The sequence below is a fragment of the Beta vulgaris genome, chromosome 1 (genome assembly GCF_026745355.1).
Source record: "Beta vulgaris subsp. vulgaris cultivar EL10 chromosome 1, EL10.2, whole genome shotgun sequence".
NCBI lineage: Eukaryota > Viridiplantae > Streptophyta > Magnoliopsida > Caryophyllales > Amaranthaceae > Beta > Beta vulgaris.
The window spans coordinates 62,879,188-62,904,805 of record NC_079202.1 but is presented as its reverse complement, the minus strand read 5'-3'; the positions used below and the strand labels follow the sequence as shown (position 1 = coordinate 62,904,805).

General features: G+C 36.4%; 3 protein-coding genes across 3 annotated transcripts; 1 reads left to right on the top strand and 2 right to left on the bottom strand.

The window, feature by feature from the left end:
* Nucleotides 1–571: 571 nt before the first annotated feature.
* On the bottom strand, nt 572–2,253 carry LOC104895126 (hypothetical protein). Its single transcript, XM_010681585.4, has 2 exons — nt 1,709–2,253; nt 572–1,058 (listed from the first exon to the last, which is right to left on the bottom strand). The coding sequence occupies exons 1-2, from the start codon at nt 2,056–2,058 to the stop codon at nt 641–643; spliced, it is 768 nt and encodes a 255-aa protein (XP_010679887.1). The 5' UTR covers nt 2,059–2,253; the 3' UTR covers nt 572–640.
* An 816-nt stretch (nt 2,254–3,069) lies between these two features.
* On the bottom strand, nt 3,070–5,273 carry LOC104895215 (probable purine permease 11). Its single transcript, XM_048642075.2, has 2 exons — nt 5,143–5,273; nt 3,070–4,452 (listed from the first exon to the last, which is right to left on the bottom strand). The coding sequence occupies exons 1-2, from the start codon at nt 5,156–5,158 to the stop codon at nt 3,326–3,328; spliced, it is 1,143 nt and encodes a 380-aa protein (XP_048498032.1). The 5' UTR covers nt 5,159–5,273; the 3' UTR covers nt 3,070–3,325.
* Nucleotides 5,274–8,870: 3,597 nt separating this feature from the next.
* Nucleotides 8,871–25,407, top strand: LOC104895404 (hypothetical protein). Its single transcript, XM_010681942.4, has 10 exons — nt 8,871–9,648; nt 17,264–17,336; nt 17,684–17,751; nt 21,520–21,608; nt 22,594–22,791; nt 22,888–23,092; nt 23,218–23,385; nt 23,623–23,790; nt 23,876–24,066; nt 24,737–25,407. Exons 1-10 carry the CDS (start codon nt 9,184–9,186, stop codon nt 24,906–24,908), a joined length of 1,797 nt encoding a protein of 598 aa, XP_010680244.2. The 5' UTR covers nt 8,871–9,183; the 3' UTR covers nt 24,909–25,407.
* Nucleotides 25,408–25,618: the final 211 nt, after the last annotated feature.

Genomic DNA, 25,618 nt, shown 5'->3' with positions numbered 1-25,618 from the left:
GTGACAACATTTTTGCTGTTTATCTTTCTGGCAACCCCGTACAACATTAGCGAACTAAACATGTTGAACTTGATATTCATTTTGTCCATGAAAAAGTTTAGGTTGGTCACATTCATGTCTTGCATGTTTCTTCTCAGCATCAGTACATCTTCACAAAAGGACTGCCTCTTCACTCGTTTTAGGTCTAGCCTAAGCGTTTGTCCTCCTCCCACCCTGGCTGCGGGGGTGTATTAGATTGTAAATCCTGTAACTATGTTAGGATTATATTTTGTTATAGTTGCCTTGTTTAGATTAGTTCCTTTCCTAGCTTGTATATCTATTTATTGTCACTGATATCTCAATATTCAATTTAGGGGATTATACCATCTTTAAATGGGTCATATCATAGAAAAACCTTTTTTTTTTTCCAATGGTGATATTGACTTATGTTCATGGATACATGATTTTGCCACCCACAAACTTTTCCATGGACAACATTCTGGGTGTGACTACCACAACTCATCTTTGTTACAAAATTGTGATAACCAGCTTGTTTTGAGAGCTCTCTTGTGCCACTAATTTGTACAGTATATACTAAAAACTTTTCCATGGAAAACATGTTTCAACTTTAATCTATACACAGTACAGTGATGTACATCTATTAGTACTCCTTGAAGAATACAGCATAAATGATGCAACCAATTGAGAACACAACTATAATAGCATCAAATGTAAGAGCAGTCATAGCTTGGTCACTTAGCTCTAAATTCTTTCCACCAAGCCTATCTACTAAATCTGGAACTGGTTCATAATTCCTTAGATCTTGCTCATAGGGATCTTCAAGCTTCATCTTCATCATCTCGGCTTCACGACTAGCTACCTCTTGAGCCAATGTCCAATCATAAAATCTCCTGCTTTCTTCATCACTTAAAACATCATAGATATCTCTTAGTCTCATGAACTTCTCAGATGCTGTTTTTAATGGAAGTGAAGTTGTATCTGGGTGGTATTCTTTTGATAATCTTCTATAAGCTCCTTTAATCTCTTCTAGATCAGCATCTGGTGTTACCCCTAAGAACCTGATTAGTGTCATTTCTTACTAATTAGCATAAACATCAAACAAGTTTAAGGGTCTGTTCTCTTTGGCATAAAACAGCTGAACTTAACTAAACTGATCTGAACTGAACTGAACTGAATTGAACTAAACTGAAGTGAATTGAATTGAACTGAACTGAACTGAACTGAAATGAATAGTGATATGTGAGAGTAAAAGTATTATCAAGAGCTGAACTGAACTGAACTGAACTGAATTGAACTGAACTGAAAATAAGCTGGGGAGAACAGGCCTTTAGTCTACAAGTAATAGAAGCATCACCTAGACACCAACTTTATGGATTTACCACTAATATATTATATGGACATGGTATATCGTAACTTGTTTAGTTTTACTATGGTTGTAATACAGATACTCAATCAAATATATTACTATGGTTGTAATAGATAGTAAGTGAGAAAATTATCATCGAAAGACCGAGAGCTAACTATCGACACTTTTGGTTCTTCTAACCTGTGACATATTGAAAAATCTAATCATAAACCATTATACTGTATAAAGAAAGGTAACAACTACTACTAAACAGTTCATTAGATATTTTTTCCTTGCTGAAAAAAATATGCATCATATTGGTCCAAACTAGGAGTATACAAGTAAAAAGGGAAAGCAACTTACTGATAATGGGAATCAGAAGAATTCAGCAACTCTGCAAATTTTTCACCCAATAAATCCTTCTGCTCAGTTTCAGCTTTAAATTGCTCTTCATTGGCTTTTGAAGTGCTCCCTCCAATCCACCCTTCATCTTCATTCTCCCAATGAATCCTTGTATCTACCCCAGGAGGTGCCCTTTGCTGTTCTCCTGCATCTTGTGTCGCGGCGAAAACACAGAGTTTAGCATGGTTCTTCCTCTTAGCCACAGCTTTTTGTATCAGGATAGTAACTTGCTTCTTCCATGTCGGATAACCATTTCTATTATTTCCAAGGAACAGGGAGAGTGGAGATGGAGGAGCTGAAGTAGAGGCCATAGGACTTAGGTGACTTTGGGTGCAAATCCTGTAGCTTCTTTGATTAAAAGAGATTATGCCATTGCTTAGATTTTGTGGCTTAGGTGCAATACAAGGACAGCAGAATGAATTATGGCTTCAACTTTTGTTTGTCCTTTTACTTCATTTTTTGTCCTATCCAAGAATCACAATTTCTTTTGTTTATCTGCCATTTTCTATGTTTTGGTCGTTTTGGTTCGACTCAGTTATCTTGTTTAGCTTTGGAGCAACTTATATCTTTGGTAAATTAGCTTATTATGAAAGAAGGATGTATATTATTCACATTATTATTGGATCAAGTAGTCTATTACAAGCATTTTTTATCACGTTTATGTGAGAGTAGTAATTCCCGTAAAAAAAGAGAGGTGAGAATAGTGATAGATAGCACAATATAATCCGGCCACCCAGCTAGATATTCGAGATATAATTGTGGAAGATGACAATTTGCAAGTCATCAATGCTATCAAGAATCTCTGATCGGTCTCATGAAATATAGCCAACATTATTAAAGACTCGAAGATCCTACTCTCAAAGTTCAACTCAGTTCAAGTTCGTCATGTTTTCAGAGAAGCAAATCGAGCAGCTGACTGGATTGCCAATGTAGGTCATTTAGTTAGCTCTAGTTTTGATATTTTAGATTGTAATAATTCTTCCCTTTCTTTTATTCTTGTGTCCGACGCATTAGGTATTCCCCTCGAGAGGAGGGCAGCCTAATGTTTTTTCCTTACAAAAAAAAAAATCAGGATACGGGAAGCTTGTGAAGTTAATCTCAGAATAATAACTGGAGGGAAAAGCATGTTTTAGTTATAGAAATTCGCGAGTGATTCAAGCCTCTCGAATGCTTGACGAATCTATTACTAAGATCTGTATATTTCAGTTCATCAATGAAAACTTCACTACCTTCATTTCTGCTCATTTGAATTGCAGAATATGTTTTCCAGTTTTTCAGTTCATAATAGATGGTATCATTAGCAACAATATAGCATACGATGATTAAGATAACGAAAGTTGATATTCTAGGCCTCATTTTCCCCTGTTCTGCCCTTCATGTAATGCAGTTTGGCCTTGTGCATAACATAAAGTTCATGCTTCACATTGCCATTTTTACCAATGGAAGCAAAACAACAATACAATCAGCTGTTGAATCTACAACTAAAAGAATGTTACTAACTAGGTACAAATTTACTTCCGAAAGCGTTGGCAGAATTAATGCAGTTAAGATTTAGAGTCTACAACTGAGAATAATTGCTCATGCTAAAGATACACTACAGAAAGACTCCTTACGGTTCTCAGTAACACTACTATCTATTTCTGTTGGTTTCGGGGATTCCATAGCTCGACTATCATCCAGATAGTTTTGAAACAAGTAAGAAGCGAACCCCCAAAGTGCCAGAAGCATGGCGATTGCCTTGGCGCCATTCATCGAATCATGGAAAACTATCAGAGAAGCAATAGGAGCAGCAGTGAGAGCTACTGTACTAATGACATTTGAGAAAAGAGAAGATACCATATAAATTAAGCCCACTACACCAACTGAGCAAACTTGCCAAGATATAGCTGTCCAAACCAAGGTCATGAAGTATGAAGGAGGCCCCGCATTAAAGTCATCCATTTCTTTCTGTAAAGTCCTCCATTGCCCACTTGCAAAAAGACCAACGAGTGAAACAATAGATGCTACAAGACAAGTGTAGATTTGCATCTTCATAACTACAGCAAAAGTTTCAGATTTCAACACTTTCTGGAAGGAAAGCTGCATTAGAGACAGAAGAAGAGCATACACAGCTGAGGCGCCAAGAGTGCATAAAAAACCGAGGGCATATTCCCATTTGGAAACTCCACCTGGTGAGTCGGAATCCAAATTCAGTGCTAGGAGAGCCGCAGAAAAAGAGAGAATCACCACAGAGTTTAGAATCAATGGGGTGAGCTTCTGAGAGTTGAGGAAATAAGAAAATACCGCGTTGAAAATTAACTCGGTTGCACATATGAGGGAATAGGTAGAGGCTGAGAGATATAAAAGTCCCACGGCATAGAGCAAGTTGTTACCAGCAAGAAGTACACCAAGAGAAAGATAGATCAAGATAATGTTCCGTTTGGTACGTGAGTCAGGAGGAGGTGAAGTACTTGCCGGTAATGGAATAAGGATTAGCGGAATACAAACAACAGGGAACCCAGCCGTTTGTACAAGGGTGGCTACAAACATGCTTGAACCACCTTCAGCATAATAAAATCTAGCAAGCAAGATGGCTGCAGTTTGGCCTAAAACGACAAAGGCAATATTGACTGCCAGTAAAATCCACCATCGCTTCCGTGTTAGCCTTAGAAATGGTGATACCTCATTTTGTGTTCTGACTCTAGTCAGGATAGGATTTTGGATAGCTGCAATTTACAGTAAGTACGTAAGCACACTTTACCACCAAAATAAACAGACAAGCAATGCAAACAAGCACTACTTCCCAGAGATCCTCAGCCCTCATATGTAAAGACTCCAATGCAGTACATCTCTATGTTACTCGGACTCCGTACTCATGTAGGACATGGATATGTGTCTAAGTGAATTCCATGATTCAAAACCAGCTAAAACTCAACATTACTCAAAAACAAATTTTGATGTGTTGGTAACGCCTTCATCAAATGAGTAATGAGAAAAGCTTCAAGATGCCTTTTACAATATGGACACATTTCATTCATAAACTTCACTAATTAACATTCATAACCTAAAAGGTGCACATGGACACCTAAAGAGAATGGGTAGTTAGAATTGCTTAACGCAAGTCTATGTTACTCGGATCCTTGTTAGACCCAAGTCCGACAACCGGTATGGGTACCATCAGTCAAATTCCAACCCAGGAAAAACAAAAACCTGTCAATGTTGGACACCATATTAAAGTCTTAGATTCTTGAAAAGTCCTAAAACCACAGGTGCAAATGTAGTTATGTACCATCATATACATACTCATCCCACTAAGAACGTTTTCCTCAAAATAGAGGACAGACAAAGAAACTAGTCCATTCTTCCCTATTACTAAGTTTAATATAAAGATTTTAAAATTAATAGGGTAGACTTACTTGTTAAATCCTGCATTGGATACGATATTCTCTTGGATCCTTAACAAATTATCATCTTTGACCAACGCTCATGAAAATATCTTCAGTATCCTTTATGGAGCTCCTCCTTCAAATATTTGACCAACGATCAGGTAACATATCTTCAGTATCCTTTATGGAGCTCCTCCTTCAAATATTTGACCAACGATCAGGTAACATATCTTCAGTATCCTTTATGGAGCTCCTCCTTCATGTAATGTTGCAGTGTTGTGGGAATTTTCAGATAACGAAAATGTAGATATAATAAAGTTTGTAAGACCTTCATTATAAAAGCAAAAGCCACAAGTTAAAAAACAGATCATATGATGTATGATCGCAAGAAGCTATGACCTATCTGATTTACCTATAACCCAATCACCAATTCAGACAAAAAAACATAATAATGCCAATTTCAAACTTTCAAGCATACTCATAGATATAGAGTTTTCAAGTACTTAACACGTTAAAATGGATACGGTTTAATAACATATGCATGGCGGATAAATTTGTTTTCATGTTTTCAACCAAGACACACGACCTCATCTAAACTTCTTGTTCTTTTGCTAGACAAAAGGAATAGAAAGCTGTACTTAAGCTTAAAATTAATTAAACACACAAAACAAAACACCAATCAAGCCAGGAAGACAAAGTAGCCAAAGCTATATTACTCAAACTCTTCATTTCACCTTTTAACTACCCGTGTTTGATGCTCAACACTCAACCGTCGAAAACTACAATACAAGCATATAGTATGAGCACTTCAATTCAATAACATGCAAAACTTCTATTAAATGGCCAAATTTCACACCTCGCCCGCGCTCAAGCCTTTTTTTTTTTTTTTTTGTGGTAAGAAGAAGTGGCCCGGACCCTGCTTGGCTCAATGGGCCAGGCACTTGAGAGTAAGGAGGAAGGGTAAGGGAAATCCCTACCTTCAAAGTGCCTCTGGTAGGGATTGAACCCCCAACCTTACCACTAGACCAAGTACTACTTGGTCCGCGCTCAAGCCTTATACTCTAGTCCAAGTAACAAATAGCACACATAATATGTCATTATGTCACATAGTAAACTAAATACACAATAGTCAATACTTTATACTTCCACCAAACTTATAGTATGACATATAAACATGAATACGGATTCGAACCCTAAAAGGAAAAAAAAGCACAAATCAATGAAGCACCTTTACATGAACTAAAAGCCAATTTAACATCAATAAGCAAAACTTCCACCTCAACCCACTAACCAATTGCCAAAAAAATGCAACTTTTTGAAACAAAAACTCATCAACAAACAACAAAGCCCAAATTTTGACCTACATTTTAATTTTAATCCTCGTTAAAAGATTAACTTTGGAAAATCTCATCCTAATTCGTTGTATTTAATGACGAATTTCAATCTGGGAAATTAGTTCCTCGATAAATAGTAGTGCCCTTTTCTGCAATTATTCAGAATTAACAGAGAATTTGCAGTAAATCTTCATATACGACATAAACAAAACGAAATTATTCAGATAATAAAAAGGAAAAGAATAAACATAGCATGAAAATAAGAAGAATTGCTCACAGTAAGTGGGCTTGATTTGTTTAATTTATGGATGACAATTTATTTCTTCGAATTCGGAAATTTGTCTGAAATTGAATCTCGAAAAAGGTATAAGGGAAAGTATGAGAGATTTTGTAGTAAAATATAAAACTGGAAAAAAAAATGTTGTATTATAGAAACCAACAAAAGAATAATTCTGTAACCGTTAAAAATAAGCGACCTAAACGAACTTTTTTGTTCTTCTTACTGATGACAGTTGGGTTTGGCGCAAAACATATTCGTTTAAGGGTTGCATTATTAATTTTTCTTTGTTTTGGTGTAGATGAGCGATAAAGCGCAATAATGTAAATGAGATTCGGTCTTCAGTTTTTGGTATCATTTTTACACGATCAATAGTCTATGGTATACGAAAATGTTATAGATTCGCATGTATTCATAAATACGGATGCTTTCACGTTTCGAAAAACTCAATAAACTTTATTTGTTCTTGATGGACCACCACCACCACCTACTCTTTCTCTTTTCTCGATAGACGACCCTTGCTAGAAGGACGTCAATTTATTTTAACATGAAATAAGGCTAGATATATGTTTCATACGTCTATCGACATCTGTTTCAGACGTCTATTTGACATTTTTGGGAAAAAAAGTATAAGGAGGTAGTCAAAGATCTGAGAAGAAGAATTCTAATGGTTGGTAATTTGGGAATAAGAAGTGAGTATGACGAAATATTGGGAAATTTCAGGCTTTATAATCCCTATGAAGATATTGTTTGAAAATATGTTTGAGCATGCTTCAAAAGCACCATTAGGCACTGCATGGGCCATGGCATGAGTTCATGATAGTGCATACAACATTTATAAAGTAGGGATCAAATATAATGATGGTGGATGGACTATAAATTCACCAAGAAATTAAACACAATGACAAATGTATTTATGATCTCCACAAAATGAGCATGACACCACTCACCTTGGTAAAGAAGTAGAATGAACAAACCATGTATTTTATTTTTTTTAAAAAAAAGCTAGTAATTCAAAGACTATGATTAATTAGACCATATCTTTTAGCAAAAAGGATCACTTACTATATCGGCACACATCTGCTTGATAAAACATCTTATATAACCTACGTGATCATATTCTATATTACTCCTCGACCAATAATAATTGCAACACTATTAAATTAAAAGCTAAAAAATTATCGATAATTAAAGATATTTAAAAATGTCAACTTTTTTATTATTTTTACTCCTTTCTTGTTACTTTCATCATTATATTTTCAAAATATCAATTTCTTATAAATATAACTAATTGATGATTATTAAACATATCAAAGTTCAAAATTTTTTGACGGAATAGGAGATATCAAACTATATAGTCCAAAAGTACAAGTACGAAAAATATGTTACATGGTTTATTTATACAAATTTTCTTTACGGTGTATCATTAGCCTAATTAATGATTATCTTTTGAAATAATTTGTGAATTGATCTTTCCAATGACTTATAATTGGACGATATCATAAATAATACATGAAAATGATCCAAATTGTTAATTATTATTAATTTTCAAAACAAAGCAATATTATCGTAAAAGTATGTAAAAAGAATATCATATTAATTATTTTTTAAATGTTTCATGCTTAAAAGACACGTGCCAATTCTTAGCAAATTTAGTAAAGTTGGGGCATTTTTTATGTTTTCACTTTTAAGTAAAGTTTTCGATTATAATCTGAATTACTATAGTTTCCTTGTGAGTTAGATCCCCTTATCCCCTCACCTCATAAGTAATCTGTTTGTTATGTGCCAGTAAATTTCTAATAGTATAAGAAAGATGTTAACAAATTTATATTTTTCATTCACCACATGAAAACTACTAAAAAAAACACCTCAATAAAAAATCTTTAACTAAACTTACCATCAACACAAACATACAACCACATCGAAAACATACCTATTCCATGAAATCTTACACCCACAATAACAAGAAGCAAACAAACAAACACTACCAACATCCAAGCACTAAAATTGAATGAGTTAACTTGACAAAACATGTCAAAATTTGTCTTTATATGTTATAATCTCTCTTTCAAAAAAAAAAAAAACAGTATTACATCCCTAATCTAATTTAAGGATCTTAATTAATCCCATAATCCAACTTTTATTTCTTCACTCTCAAACTCCACTTGGGTCGTCGGTGCAGGGCCCCACACACTGTAATCTCCTTTCTTCTTCCTTTTTTTCACCTTTTTTTTTTCTCTTCACACTCTCACTCTCTCTCCTGCTAAACGCCATAGCCATTCACCTCCATTCTTTCTCTCTCCTAAATCATCAAAATCACAATCATTTTCATATCAACAATTATGTTAATCTTTAAAATCTTCAATTTTTTACCCTCTTAATCAAAATTTTCTGGGTTTTCCACCATTTTTGAAGTTTGATCTTCCCCATTAAAAAAGATTCAATCTTTCCTTCGATTTGATGCACGGTTACAGTCGTCTCGGGCCCAATTTCAACCCATCATCACCACCCACTTCTCCACCCTCTTCCCCTCGATTCAGGCCCACACGTATGAAGCCCAATGGGCTGATCTCCGGCCCAGGAATCAGTCGTGTTGGTGGTGGGCCGATGAAGTTGGGTAATTTCGTTGAACGAGTGGTGTACATTGTAATTGCGACGGTTTTTAGGAGAAAAGGGGTGTTGTTGTTTGCGCCATTGTTGTATATTACAGGAATGTTGGCTTATATGGGATCTTTGAGCTTGGATAGTAAAGTTAATGGAGGAGAGAGAATTGGGTTGGAGAAATTAAAAGGAAATATTGTTGAGTTTAGTGGTGGATTTGTTCTAAATGAGCCAAGATTACCTGGTTCTTTGTATAGAAGTCCTGAGGTTTTTGAGAGGCTTTGGCCTTTTTTGCAAGATGAGGCTAATCATTCTACTAATGCTGTATGTTCTTAAATCATTACATACCCTTATTTTTAAATTTATGTTTTGATTAGTTATTGTTTATGAATGTGTATTTTAATGCTTAGTTTATGATTGGTTATGTTATGGGTAGTTAGGTTTAGTTATGGTAGGTGGAAACTTTTAAGTAGGAAATGTGCCTTGTTTGGTGTAGCTTGAACCTTGAAAGGTAACTTGTGTGTTGTTCTAGTATGAATGATGATGATAATAATGTTTTAGTTGGAGCAAGTTTTGGCGAGACTGGCTCACACTAACTAAAGTCACTCATGTAGTCATGTTCTGGGTGGTGTTCTTGGTCCTAGCTTTAAGTGTCATTGCCTGATATTAGAAGCAAAATATATGAACGTTTCGGACATTAGCTAATATATGTTGGCATTTCAGCTTATAGGAAACCCAAGTAAACAACTAAAGGGGATATGTTATGTGTACTACTTACGCCTTGCATTGGATTTTTGGTGAGCTTGTATTAGTATTCAGTTTGGTAAGATATTGTGGACAGGTAAATTGACAAAGAATTGTAAAGTTCGGTATGCAGAAGTATAGCTAGTTACCATTATGTGTTTGCTAAATTTTTATTATGATTGGTACTACGAGTTCTATGTTAACCGTTGCTCATTTATATATTGTTACAATCTGGAACTTAGCTCAGAAAATAGAGAGAATTGTAGAGAGAGAAAATCATTGTTCTATTATTGAGAGAATGAAAATGACTAACTGCTACAATGAATGAAAAGTAACATTTATACAAGAGGGTCTTGAGGGTCTTGCTGACTCATCAAAGTTAGTTACAACTAACTGTAACAGAAAAGGAAGGGAATTACAAGTATATATTTAACATCCCCCCTCAAACTTGGGGTGGAGAAACCAAACCAAGTTTGCCAAGCAAAGATTGAAACTGATGTGAGGGAAGGATCTTAGTGAAGACATCAGCAAGCTGACTAGTGGTAGGAAGATAAGTTAACTGAATTAACCCTTCTAAGACCTTGTCTCTGGTAAAGTGACAATCGAGTTCAATATGTTTCGTCCGTTCATGAAAAACGGGGTTCTTGGCTATATGAATAGCACTCTGATTGTCACAATGCAAGACCACAGGAGTAATATTAGGAATCTCGAGTTCCTGAAGAAGTCTGACCAGCCAGGTGATCTCACTAGCAGCAGATGCCATTGCCCGATATTCTGCTTCACTAGAGGATTTTGAAACGGTGCCTTGTTTCTTAGACTTCCAACTGATGGGAGAAGACCCTAGCATCATCAAATACCCAGTAACAGACTTTCTAGTATCCAGACAAGCACCCCAATCAGAGTCTGAATAGGCTTGAAGGACAGGAGTGGCAGTGCCATTGAGGAGGATACCATGACCTGCTGTAGCATTGACATATCGGAGAGTGTGTTGGAGAGCTTGCACATGAGGGAGACGAGGGGATTGCATAAACTGGCTGAGGTGTTGAACAGTGTAAGCAAGGTCTGGTCTTGTATTAGTGAGGAAGTTTAACTTCCCAACAAGCCACCTATAATATTCAGGGTCATGATACAACTCCCCTTCAGTTGCTTGCAGCTTCAAATTAAGAGGGAGAGGAGTAGCTACTGTTCTAAGATCAGTAAGCTTAGAACTTGTAATAAGTTCAGTAGTGAACTTCTTCTGAGACATACAAATCCCAGTAGGAAGATAGGTAATCTCAATGCCAAGAAAGTAGTGCATTTTCCCCAAATCTTTGATGCTGAAAGTTGTATGTAAATGAGCTTTGAGTTGATGAATGCTAGGAAGGTCATTGCCTGTCAATATAATATCATCGACATAAACTGCTGCCAATGTAAGAAGGCCATTATTGTGCTTCAGAAAAAGGCTATAATCATTCAAAGATTGTGTAAAGCCTTGAGAGAGGAGCTCATGCACAAGTTTGGCAAACCATTGCCTAGAGGCTTGTTTTAAGCCATAAAGGGATTTTTTTAGTAAACAAACCTTGTTGTCAGGGTTAGGGAGACCTTCAGGAACTTTCATGAATACTTCTTCAACTAAATCGCCATGAAGAAATGCATTATTGATGTCTAGTTGGAAAATATCCCATTTGTGATATGCTGCCAGTGCAAGCAAACACCTAACAGTAGCCATTTTTATCACAGGGGAGAAAGTTTCTTGGAAATCGATGCCTTCTCTTTGATTAAAACCTTTGGCAACTAATCGTGCCTTGTACCTCTCAAGGGTCCCATCTGACTTAAGCTTCACCTTATAAACCCATTTAGAGCCTATAGGTTTCTTTCCTTTAGGAAGATCAACAAGGAGCCAAGTATCATTGGCAGCTAGTGCTTGTAGTTCCTTAGTCATAGCAAGTACCCAGTTAGGGTCCTGAGAAGCTTGAGAATAAGAAGCAAGTTCTGTGAATGTAGAAAGATGTGAAAAGAAGGCAGTGTGATGAGAAGAAATAGTAGAATAGGACACAAGATTACACCAGTGGTCCTTAGAAGAAAGATCAGTAGAACTGACTTGTGAACAAACAAAATCATCAAGATGTTTAGGAAGAACATGTTGTCTGGTGGATCTTCTCAGAGGAAGAGGAGGAGAAGTGTGTGGGATAGAGATGGAAAGATCATGGAGAGAAGGAGGAGAAGAAGGAGAACTAGAAGGGGAAGAAGAAGGGGTGTATGGATCAGAATTAGAAGTAGCAGATTGTGAAGGAGTGGAGGTAGGAATTGGTGAAGGAGAAGGGGTATTAGATGTATGAAAGATGTCAGGAATATCATAATCTTGAAAGGGTTGTAGTGGAGTAGAGAGGGGAAGAAATATAGATGAAGAAGGAGAAGGAGAAGACTGAGGAGAGGAAGAAGAGAAGTGAAAGGGAAAGTGCCTTTCATAGAATGTAATGTCCCTGGAGACAATAAACTTGTTGGTGACCAAGTTTAGAACTTTGTAACCCTTTTGTGTGAGTGAATAACCCAAGAAAATACAAGGAGCCGCTCTAGCATCGAACTTAGATCTCCCTTGCTTCAATGTAGAACAGAAACATAGGCAGCCAAACACTCTGAAGGAAGAAATATCAGGCTGACTCCCAAATAACCTCTGAAAAGGGCTGATGAAAGAAAGACTCTGTAGGGGCATTCTATTGATTAAATGAGCTGCACAAAGAATGCATTCACCCCAATATTGAGCAGGAACTTTGGACTGAAAAAATAATGCCCTGGCAGTTTCAAGAAGATGCCTGTGTTTGCGTTCCACAACCCCATTCTGTTGAGATGTTTCAGTGCAACTTGTTTGATGAAGTATACCATGTTTAGTGAAAAACTTCTTCAAATCTCCCTCACACAGCTCCATAGCATTGTCAGACCTCACAGAAATGATAGAAGTTTGGAATTGTGTATTAATAAACACATAAAAATCAGCAAATACTTGAACAACATTAGATTTGTGTTTCATGAGGAAGACCCAAGTCATTCTAGTATAATCATCAACAAGTGTAAGAAAGATATTGCAACCAGAATGAGTAGGGATCTTATATGGTCCCCAAATATCCAAATGAACGAGTTGAAATGGTTTAGTAGTTTTTATTGAACTGATAGAAAAAGGTAATCTAGTTTGTCTAGCATAATGACAAACTTGGCACATACAATTTTCAAGATATTCATGGACATTAACATCAGGACAAACTTTATTAATATGAACAAAAGGTAAATGCCCTAGTCTAAGGTGCCATAACTTGGCTTTGTCAACAGCAGTAAGACAAGCAGTAGGATGATGAGTAGAGAAGGGAACAACAGGATCAGTAGAAACAAGATGCTGATCACCCAGGCAATATAACCCATGTTTGATTTCACCAAGAAGCAGTGGCTGCTTCAGTGAAGGGACCTGAATATAACATGCATTATGTGAGAAATAAATATGGCAATTCATGTCTCTACATAGCATGGGAACAGATATAAGATTGAATTTGAAATTGGGAACATGTAAAACGTTTTGTAATGTGATGTATTTGCCTAAAGATACTATGCCTTTGTGGTGAACTTGCATAGTGGAACCATCTGGTATAGTGATATTGTTATGAGAGATAACATTTTGGATATTAGAAAACAGACTAAGATCATGACACATATGATCTGTAGCCCCACTGTCAATAATCCAGACAGAATTATTGAAAGAGAAAAAACAAGATATATCTGCTAGGAGGGCAGTGTGAGAGAGATCAGAATTTTCAGTGGGTGGTTTGCCAATGAGAGCCAGAATCTGGTTGTATTGAGCAGTGGTAATAGGTGTATTCAAATCAGGTGATGGTAATTCTTCAGTTTCTTCTATTTGAGCTGTAGCAGCAATTCTTTTACCCTTCCAATCATCTTTTGGATAACCATGTAGCTTGTAGCATTTGTCCTTTATGTGACCTAGCATCTTACAGTAGTCACAAAAGGGCCTTTTTCCTGAATAAGTTCTTGACTGAAAAGATCTATCTCCAGTATTAGATCTGTTATCATAAAATCTTTTCTTACTGTAACTAGTATTAGTAGCATTGAAAGCCATAGTATCAGAAGAATTGTGCACAGCATTATACACTTCTTTGTGTTTCTCTTCTTGCATAAGCAACCTATATGCATGTGAGATGTGAGGCAATGGTTGTTGCATCAATATAGTACCCCTGACTTGCTTAAAATCTTCTTTAAGTTTCATGAGAAACAAAGTGAGCCTTTGTTCTTCCTGCACTTTAAGCATCTTTCTTGTCACATCACAAGTGCAATTATTGCAAGTGCACACAGGTAATGGATTGTGAGCATCAAGTTCATCCCACAACATTTTGAGTTGAGTGTAGAAAGCAGACAAGCTCATATTACCTTGTTCCAATTCTGCTATCTGTTGTTGTATACCATAAACTTGTGTACCAGAAGTCTGACCAAAGCGTTCTTCTAAGTTTAACCATATTTCCCTGGCTAAATCAAAGTACAGAATACTTCTAGCAATAGTGACATCCAGAACTTGAATTAACCAAGAGATAAGAGTACTGTTGCATCTACTCCAGGCTTTGAACAATGAGGAATCTGTACTTGGTTTGGTGATGGAACCATCTATGAAACCTAGTTTATTTTTTGCTTATAGTCCTATGATTACTGAGCGTTTCCAGTCATTGTAACCACTTCCAGAGAAGGGTGTAGGAACTAGTCTATATTGAGAATCACTAGGATGAATGTAGTATGGTGAGGAAGGATCTTGTGCTGGATCTAAAGTGAATCTATTCTGAGGATTGTTAGATTCATTAACCTCAGCCATATTGATGAGTGGAGAAATTGATTCAACCATAAATTGAAGAAATCAGATGAAATTTTGATAGAGAGAATGAAATGAAATTAACTAAGGATTCAAGATTTGTAGATTTCAAGAAAGATATGCAGAAATATATGAGAATAACAGATGAACTTGAATGATTTTGAACTCACAACATTTAACAACTTCAGATAATGAAAATTTGATGATTCAAAAATGAATTCAGAGTTACAAACAAGAAAATCAGAATCGAGAAATTTGATTTAGACTTACAGTTCCCGATTTCAGCTCAAGAAATGCTTACTGATTTGTAATTTTGAATAATTGCAGAAATTTCAGATTCCATTTAATTTGAACTGAATCGATGATGATTAAGATTTTGCGGAATACTGACTGAATTAGTTCAAGAATCAGGAGAGCTCTGATACCATGTTACAATCTGGAACTTAGCTCAGAAAATAGAGAGAATTGTAGAGAGAGAAAATCATTGTTCTATTATTGAGAGAATGAAAATGACTAACTGCTACAATGAATGAAAAGTAACATTTATACAAGAGGGTCTTGAGGGTCTTGCTGACTCATCAAAGTTAGTTACAACTAACTGTAACAGAAAAGGAAGGGAATTACAAGTATATATTTAACATATATCAGTCGTATTGTCAAACAATTATCAAGTAGTTTTGTGCATTTTGTTGTTTGTTCTAGTGGCGACTTTGTCCATTTTCAACATAGTTTTCACTTTTCACTTACTGTGTTTGGTTATTGGATTCATGAACCGCACACACTTCTAATATATTGTGAATAGTAGACAATTATTGCATATCAGGTCATGATCTAACAAGAAAGAAACTCTATGCACATTGGACCATGTATACGGAACTTAGAGCAGGAATTTGTTTAGAGACACTGGGATAATGATGATGATGATGATCTCGGTGAACACTGGTGATCCGTGATCTTTACTGACATATAGCGGAACATTTACATCTTAAGACTGAAATATTGCAACTTTCCCTGTATGTTACTTAGACTTGGCTATTAGTGCCAGATATGGGTGTATCGTTCCATGAATCCAGATGTAAGACATGGCCATTCTTTGGTCCAAAACATAAGGGTGCAGGGCTTTGGAGTATATGATTGGAAATGGTAGTGGTGGTTTCTTGGGTGCATAGTCTATTTCATATTAATCTTCTCCAAGTGTGCTCTATTACTTGTGAGTTTTTCAACAGTTTCTTGGAGTTCTGTCATACTAAATGTTTTCATAGACAAAATATTTGACTTGCAACTGAAGTTCCATAATTTTTTCTGAGATTACTAAAAGGCATCGTATATGTCATCAAATAAGTATCTTTGGGGTTTTTTTTTGTGGGGGGGGGGGGGGGGGGTTGAGAAAACAAAATCTATGCTACTGGGTTTTCTATTCTGTTCATTTTTTTGATACTCATAGGAAGGACTTAAAAAGATTAAGTCTGCACCAGTCCTCCAAAAAAGGAATACACTTAAAGATATTCATGGCTTTGCCAGATCCGTTGTAAAGATTGTAGTCTGTAGATCACAACCCATGCAGGAAAAGTAAATCTTTTTCCGGCAGTTGGAGGCTTATAGCATCTTCTATCCATACTACAAAAAACAGATCTAAGGTCAAGTATCAAAAAGACTACAGTGCTGTTGCTCCAATGGTTACCTGTTGGATGGGGGAGTGAAGCATCAAGTCCACCAAATAATTCTAATAGTTATAAAAGGATAGTGACTGAAATAAGTACTTGGCTCATATTTTGATCGCTGCAGTCTCTTGATTAGCCAAAGTAGGGATTAATGAGCTGAGCGTTTTCCATTGAGTTCAATTAGTGGTCTTTTTGGGTTGTGGGTTGTGAACTGAACAGCTAACCTTGAAAATACGGTATCTATCTTCTTCTTATGCGTTTCCAGAAAAAGAATTGAAGTTTCTGATACAATCAATATAGTTAAGCTGAATGAATTGACTATCGAGTTCGTTCTTTAGCTTCTTTTTTATTTTATTTTTTGTGGGGTGGGGGGTGGGGGGAAGGGGGATTGTATAAGCAATGCAGTGGAGTGCATATCAGATTACCCCTTTCAGCCTGGAGGGTATGATGTAATGTGACTCCTTAAAGGGTTTCAATTGTACATAACAATTTCGGAATGAGCAGTGTATACTGCATAGTACCTTTCATGTCCCCTTTTCCTGGTTCTTTATTTTGATCGAGTGACTTAGATAAAGTAGTGTCATAGGTGAAAAATAATTGTTCACCATTCAGCATATTCAAATATGTTTTTTGAGGCCCTTGATTCTTGTCTCTGATGCATTTCTTATATTTGAGCTTCTATGTCAATTATGTGCAGTTGACAACAGTGTGGCCTACAAGATATCAACGAGGCTGGAAACCCTGCATAAATAACAGTGCTGTTGAAACAGGTTTGGCTTTCATTGTCCTCGTGGGGCTAAGTTTTATGCTTTGCTCGTTCTTCCTATCGACGTAGTGGTATCTACCTAGAATATATGTCATTAGCATGAAATGAAACAGTACATGATCCACATCAATGTTGGTCACTGAAATTAAGTGAAACAAAATAACATGCCTAAGTGCAGCCTTTTGCTCTATTGAAAAACTTCTGTTGTCTATTTACTATCACTAATCAGTTAAGCAGTGTCCTTAAGCAACATGAGACATCCTTAACTTATATAGTACGAAGTATATAGTATTTTCTTCTTGTTTGTCTTTTGATTTTGAGTCCTGATCTCCTGTCCGCATCCCCTTTCAGAATTGCCCAAGTCTAATGGATACTTCATAATTGAAGCAAATGGTGGACTTAATCAGCAACGCCTCTCAGTACGTCTGTTTACCTTTGTAATTTTCCATTAATCAAATTTGAATTTCTACTTAAAACATAAGTTTGCTCATTAGAGCAATGAAGGTAAATGGTGATCTGTAAAATGCTGTACGGAGAAATTTGATAGGACATATTTGATAGGTTAGTGCATTGGTAAACACTGAATTTTTTTTGCCTTAAAGCAACTTGTTCATAGAAGATATGGTGTTTTAGCTGGAAAAAGAATTCTCCAGGATGCACTTTTCCTTGAAATACTTCAGTTGTCAGCAAAGTTTTCCCGATGACACAATAGTAAATTTTTGCTTGTTTTTAAATCAATTTCTGAGGACAAATCATTAGGTATTTAGCCTTGCTGTTGTGAACAGACTTTCTGAATGCAAACAATTAGGATTAGAATAGATTTAGTGGTAGCAGTGCAGATGAGAAACACAGACAATATTACTTAGGCGGATAGAATAAGGAAAGATAAGAAGATTTTGAGCATAAAGATAATAAGGAAGCACATACAAGGGGTGAAATTGTGGAGTACCAACACCATGTTGACTAGAATCTGAAAAGGCTATAGGAAGGAATTCTCTATCCTGCTTATTCAAAAAGTCCTTCATTCCCAACCTCATGTTAAGAGTCATTTGTATATAGTGATATTTGGAGCTGGAAATGTAGATTCAAGATGTGCTGGAACTTTGGATGATCATTAAATTGTCGGGTAAGAACTTCATATCCTTGTTGAAGTGATGAGTGTTCAATATGAGTACGTAAGACAAAACGAAGAGTCAAATTAACATACCCCATGTCAGCATGCCATAATTCATTTTTCAGAGACTTGTTCTGGTGGAAAAGCCCTTTCGGCCAGTCTGTTTGTCTTTTAGGTGATTTTCTAAGGTTATCTTCCACTGCTTCCCTTGCAAGGTAGATGAAGCTTGACCCGAAGTCACCTGAAGAAATCCAACTTGACCCAAAGTCACCTGAAAAGTATTAAGAAGCTCCCTTGGGTCATGACATTGCTACTAGAGCCTTTTATGCTGCTAAGACTGCTTGCTCTTAGAGAAGGTTATAGTTTGTGCTTGTGTAATTACCCAATTGCAGGACATATTTGTGGCTTATGTTGCTCAGTTTTGGCTATTAGTGTCCAGTACGACTCATAAGTATGTGTCCAAATGTCAGAGTCAAGCATTTTACTAATATTTTGCACTGGCCAGCAGTCCAAAGAAGTGTTAGTTGTCGAGACATGAGTGCAGGTTGAACCGTTGAAGTGAAGAACTCGACTAACATAAAAACTTCCAACCTCCATTATGGTTTGCCGGAATTTTATATTAGCATAGCCGGTTTTAAATGTATATAACTCATGCTTGTGAGGTGGGCTTGGTTTTGATGGAAATTCTCGAAGAAAATTAAAGGGAAGCCATCATCCTTCAAAGCATCGTTATGGGTTTGGTAATTTCTGTATTAGCCATCGTTAGACTATAGACACTGGCGGAGCTAGGATTTTCAATTCGGGGGTGCACGATTGTAGATTATGTAGCATCGAGAAAGATACGGGGACGAAAAACGCCAACATCAAGATTTTAGAAAGCGGGTACGATATAGATTCGGCAAGAACTTATATTTTTGTTAAAAATTATATAAAAACTATATATAAAATAGGATATTTTGTCAAAAACCACCCTATAAAATATGAAATTTGTGAGAAACCACCTTATATAATTTTTTTTTGCGAAAACAAACCTTAAACAAAAAATTTCTTGTGAGAACAAACCTTATGTCTTCTTCCGATCATTAATCCAAGGTTCATGTTGGGTTTAAAAAGTCACTTGCCTTGCACATGACGTGGTTAATGCCGGAACCTTGGATCGATGATCGCAATAAGGCATAAGGTTTGTTCTCGCAAAAAAAAATTTGTTTGTTTTCGCAAAAAAAAAGTTACAAAAGGTGGTTTCTCACAAATTGCATGTTTTATAAGGTGGTTTTTGACAAAAAAAAATCCTATAAAATAATCAAAACATTGATTAATATTTTGTACTGATTTAAATGGTAACATTTTGGTAATATCTTTTCTACCTTAGTTAAAAGCTTCTTATTAGCTATTTAGATAAAGTACAAAAAAAAGAAAAAGAAAGAACATTAATTAACTGTTGCCATTGCTAGAGGCTAAAAATATTCGAGAAAACAACAAGTCTATGCGTTCCGCACAAAGGCAGTGCGTGCCGTGCAGAGGACTTGGTGAATTTATTTCTTCTATTTTGGGAGTGCACATGCACCCCCATGCCCCTAGCCGGCTCCGCCACTAACTACATATGATGATGCACCCCAAATCTTTAAAATTTGAAGGATATAATTCATGCTAATTCGATTTTGGACGAAGTCAATGAATGTGTTGGATTCAAAATTGGACCACAACAAATTTTCCGTACATACTTGCACCATAACATCAAAAGGAAAGATGGAACTTGAGATTGATGGAAGAGCAAGGTTTTTTTTTCTTTTTGGTTATTTAATGGCTTGCAAGACTGTAGACAACACTAGATCCACCATGGCATTGACCATAAATCATGTTAGAGAGACTTTCAGGCATTAAATTTTTTGATGGATTTTTTAGGAAATATTTTCAGCTTCTTCAAAACTTTAGATCCAAAATTATCGAGATAGGGTCCATTGGAACAGTTACTTTACAAGTTCGTGAAACCTAGATTTGAAGGCTACAACTCCCCTATTAGACCCTTGTAGGATTGATGTGACTTTTTTTAGAAACCTGAGAGAAGCTTTCTTAGGTTGTCTAAGTAACATATTACCTATCTGAGTAAAAAATACATATGGGCCTGAATCCATTTCGGCAAGGCCCTTATTAAAGGCTATAACCCTTGGCTGAAAATTACTATAAAAATTAGGACGCCTTCTTGCTTTGCACAATGGACACCTAGACCATAGATGACTGCATATACAGTAAAGGCCTAAAAGTCGTGACTCGTGAGTCATGATTTGGAGACCCTTTTTGGACATCACATTTGAAATTTCCATGAACATGGTATGGTGGTCTCTTTGGATTTCGAGGTCACTATATGGTTCACCTGACCTAGGGTCATATGAGTGTTGTAGCTCACTTTTTTCTCCACAGAAAATAAAGGGAAAAGTACAGCAAGTTTTCAAGCTGTTATGATCTAGGGCTTTAGGCAATACCAAATGTTGGACTTTTATTGCCTACATCTTAAAGTCCACGAATGTACTATGAAAAAGGAATGGTGAGATCTCCTGCCTTCCACCCTTGGTACAAAAGTTCGCTTCTCCACGAGAGGAAGGGTTGGGGGGTGGGGTGTTTTTTTGGGGCTAGGCTTGTGTTCCTAAAAGAGGTGGCCTAGCCTGACCCCATTATACTTATCCTAAATTAAGAGATCCCATGAATCTATTATGAAGAAGGAAAGAAGTACAATGTTGAACACATTCCTCAAGGGAAGCTGAGAGGTTGGCGGTGGAACAGTGGGGAAGGGTATTCAAAGGCCTATACCATGTGGCGAAATTTCATTTAGACATTTCCTCTCTCGGACCTGTTTCATCTGATTTCTCGTCTACTGCATGTTATTAATTAGGTAGTGTGGTGTTATTTTATTGAGCAAAATGCTTGGATGGTCTTACATGTTTCACATTTAAGGATTCTTGGTAGGTGCAACATTTTTTACTAGAAAGCAGTTTTGTTATTAATGGAACATCACTATTATTAACTGCGACTGAAATTTGATATTGCTTATGAAGTTTTAGTTATTTTCAAAATTCAGATATGCGATGCAGTGGCTGTGGCAGGGCTGTTGAATGCTACCCTTGTTATTCCAATATTTCATCTAAATAGCGTTTGGAGAGATTCCAGGTACCACTTTAATGCACAAATTTTTAATAATGAAAATTTTGTTGCCATTTCTAGGTCTCGGACTCTCATCATTTTTCTTATTAAAGCTAATGTGTTGGTATGCGTGACTTCATATGTGAAGCATTAGCTAGAACTCAACCCTAGGATAGTTTTAGTTTTTATGATGGCTGACCAGCTCATACTAGAATTTTATTGGAATTTGAGGATGCATTCAAGCTGTAATTTCATGTCATTGAGGTGAAATTAGTGAGTTGAAGGACTTTTAACTCCTTAACTAGTTATATTCTCGGATGCTTAGCTTATGCTTTGAAGAGGAAAGGGTGTCGTTGGAGGACCAATTCTCAGAAGAAAGGTACTTTTTTCCACTGTCTGTTAAGGTGACACTAGTGAGATGAACTATTTGAGAGGACTAAACTGGATGCTCTTATTAAGGTCTCAAGAAGAAAGAGTGTACTTGGACCAACATTCAGAAGAAAAAAGTAATATCGTTTGTATCAGACAATACTATCTATTTCAATACAAGCTACACTTGTTTGCTCCCCCATACCTCAAAAAATGATGAAAGTGATAAGGGCTGAAGCACAATGTGTTTAGAGAACTTCATTCGATATGCTGGATAACCATTCTCAATGAGCATCAAATATCTATTCATTGAGTTGCTCATAAAATGTCTACTTTATGATAATTGTGCTGCAATAGTAACTGATAATATTTGTCAAATTATTATTTGAATGGAATTGCTGCCTAGGTTTCTAGGTTTGTTGTTGCACTGGACTTAATAGATTTAGGCCGTCTACCTGCAGTTGATCTTCATTGTATGTGGACGTTTTAGAATATTCATTGTGCTTGGCTGTCTTAGTGTCTTGACAAGTTGACAGGAGGGCTATGTGCTTTATGTATGAGATTATCTTTTTTTGTAGGAATGACTTTGGGATATATTATCTTCAATGCTCATGTATTTCTATTTTCTTTTATTTTGTTGCAGTAAATTCGGTGACATATTTGATGAAGATTTCTTCATATATGCTCTTAGAAATAAGGTGAATGTAGTAAGGCAGCTCCCAGAAGATGTTCTCCAGCGGTATAACCATAATATTAGCAGCATTGTGAACTTGAGATTAAAAGCTTGGTCGAGTCCATCATATTACCTACAGAAAGTACTTCCAAGACTGTTGGCATTGGGGTATGGATTCACTCTAGTACATTGGCCTCTTATGCTCTATGCACAACATTGGTTTATTATAGTCCCATATGCCTCAATTCTTGTCCTACTTTTTAGGGCTGTGCGTGTAGCACCATTTTCAAATAGATTGGCTAACACAGTACCCCCAGAGGTGCAAGGGCTACGATGCTTGGCAAATTTTGAAGCCCTGCGATTTTCTCAGCCTATACGATCACTTGCAGAAGTCATGGTTCAAAGAATGGTTCAGAAAAGCTTAAGTAGTGGGGGGAAGTATGTTTCAGTGCATCTACGCTTTGAAAAGGTGTGTAGAAGATAAGAGGTTAAACAATGTCTCTCATTTACTTCAGTAAGGAAAAGTAATGCCTAAAACATGTCAGGCTGCATTTTTGTCGTATATGCACGATCTTGAAAGCTATCTTCTTCCAGGACATGGTTGCATTTTCCTGCTGTATATATGATGGAGGAGAGGAGGAAAAGCAGGAAATGGATATTGCTAGAGAAAAAGGTTGGAGAGGAAAATTTCGTAGAAGGGGTCGAGTCATAAGGCCTGGTGCAATCAGGAGGGATGGAAAGTGCCCACTAACTCCGTTAGAGGTATGAAACAGCTTGGTGACAAAAGACTGATGTTGCTTCAAGTATTTAACGCATTTCCTTTTCTGTCCATCTCTAAACCAACAATGCATAAAGTAGATGCTTCTTTCCCCCCCTCTTTAATTTCTCTACCGACTTCTTGAGTTATCATCTATGCGGTTGTCCATCCTTCTCCCACTTTCTCTTCCTCGTGGGCCTTGTTTCCCATATTTATTAGGTGATTACTCTAATTTTTTTCAGGTAGGAATGCTGCTTAGAGGCATGGGTTTTGACAATTCCACATTAGTGTATGTTGCTGCTGGGGTAATTTATAAAGCTGAGAAGTACATGGCACCTCTTAGAAAGCTTTTTCCACTTTTGGAGACGAAGGATACTTTAGCAACCCCAGAAGAACTTGCCCCATTTCAGGTATATACATACTATCATGGTGCTGGTATAGAAGTATATCTATATAAGGATATCTATGCAGACGGCTTGACTAAATTTATTGCAGGGCCACTCTTCTCGGTTGGCAGCCCTTGATTATACGGTTTGTCTTCATGGTGAAGTGTTCGTCACTACCCAAGGTGGAAACTTTCCCCACTTTCTAATGGGTCATCGACGTTATATATATGGAGGGCATTCAAAGACAATCATACCTGACAAAAAGAAACTAGCTCTATTATTTGACAATCCCGATGTTAGGTAATTGCATTTCCTTGGTTATCTTTCACGATCCTTGTTAGCTCTGGGCAGTCAGAATTACATCTATTTATGGTGGAGTTTACGAGAAGGTAATATATTGGATATGTATAGGAAGTGAGAAGAGTCTATTGTTGTTAAGAGGATAAGATGCAACTACGTTCTGCATTTGATGTTAAATAACAAAGAAGTGAGGTGAAGATGAAAATTGATTTCTGAAGCAAGTTCAAGTTTTTTTCTCTTCGAATCAAGTGACACTAATTTTGCTTATTGAACTTATTCTTAACCAATGTTTTTTACTGTCAAATATATATTTGGCTATATAAAGTTACTGATTTCTATTGACCCGCACTAAGTTTTACTGATTAAAAGTGATATTTGCTGTATTATGATTTACGATTAAGAGAACAGGGTGTAAACTGTATGAAAACAGTAAATCATGCTTTGCAGTTGCATAATAGTTGAGCCGATGAAGTTTAAGTAGATCTGTGCTCGGATTGAGCGACATTGCATTAAGACACCAAATCAGAACTGTCTCAGTGTTCTTTTGTAATTTTAAAAAACAGGAACCTATTTACTTCGCTTGCAACTTACATGAAACTTAATATGTTACAGTAATCACATGATGATTTAAACTTAGCTTGCTTACATGATACTTAATTTGTTAATGCAGATGGGAAACTTTTATATACCAGATGCAAGATATGCTCTACCGTAGTGATTCAAAGGGTCGCGAGATGAAAAAGCTTACGGCATCACTCTACACATTCCCCATGCCTGATTGTATGTGTCAGGAAGCTGATACAAACACAATCGACGTAAATGGTACACTTAAACTATCTTGATAATTTTTGACCCATATAGATTTTTGCCATTATACTTATATTCATATTGATCTCCATACTTTTTGTATATGGTTCAATATATATAGTAATTATTTTAGCCATGTAACACTCATTCAATTTGCTAATTAGTGAAGTTCAGATGGGAGATTAGCTGCTTTTTTTTATTTTATAAGGAAAACAGACTTAGACTGACCCCCTAGTCTGGGGCTAGCCTAAAACATCCTTTCGGATGATAAGGGAGAAATCCATACAGCACGGGGAAAACCAGTATGGTAACGAGGGGTAGCTCTGCGCCTTCTTGGCCATAAAATCCGCCTCTTTATTTGCTTCCCGAAAGCAATGACGAAACTGACACTCCAGAAAGCAATGGGAGATTAGCTTCTGATTCTTTGAAGTGTATTACTTGGAGAAGTAGGTACTAGAATTTTAATTATTCTTTGTAAAATACAAGTTGTTACATTGTAAATTAATTCAAAGGATAATTTTTCTGATTGTTTTCTGTTCTTTTTTCAAAAGGTAAAAAAGTGAGATATAGTTCTTGAATTTTTTTTTATTCTAACATGATGAAGGATTCTCCATTGTATTTTAGTCAAATGTTCCTGGAAGGTTGTCTCCTTTGTAACGTATACTAGTACCTTTTAGTTTTGGTAAGATGGAATCTCAGAAAAGCCATGAGTCTGACATTATTCGGTGCTAAACAGAATTATGTG

Bases quoted from the DNA above. Each gene is read 5' to 3' on its own strand.
- LOC104895126 (XM_010681585.4), bottom strand. From the start codon at position 2,058: ATGGCCTCTACTTCAGCTCCTCCATCTCCACTCTCCCTGTTCCTTGGA. The intron at 1,059-1,708 runs GTAAGTTGCTTT...GACACTAATCAG, and splicing joins TCTTCTGATTCCCATTATCA to GTTCTTAGGGGTAACACCAG.
- LOC104895404 (XM_010681942.4), top strand. From the start codon at position 9,184: ATGCACGGTTACAGTCGTCTCGGGCCCAATTTCAACCCATCATCACCA. The intron at 9,649-17,263 runs GTATGTTCTTAA...AATTATGTGCAG, and splicing joins CTAATCATTCTACTAATGCT to TTGACAACAGTGTGGCCTAC. The intron at 23,791-23,875 runs GTATATACATAC...AATTTATTGCAG, and splicing joins AAGAACTTGCCCCATTTCAG to GGCCACTCTTCTCGGTTGGC.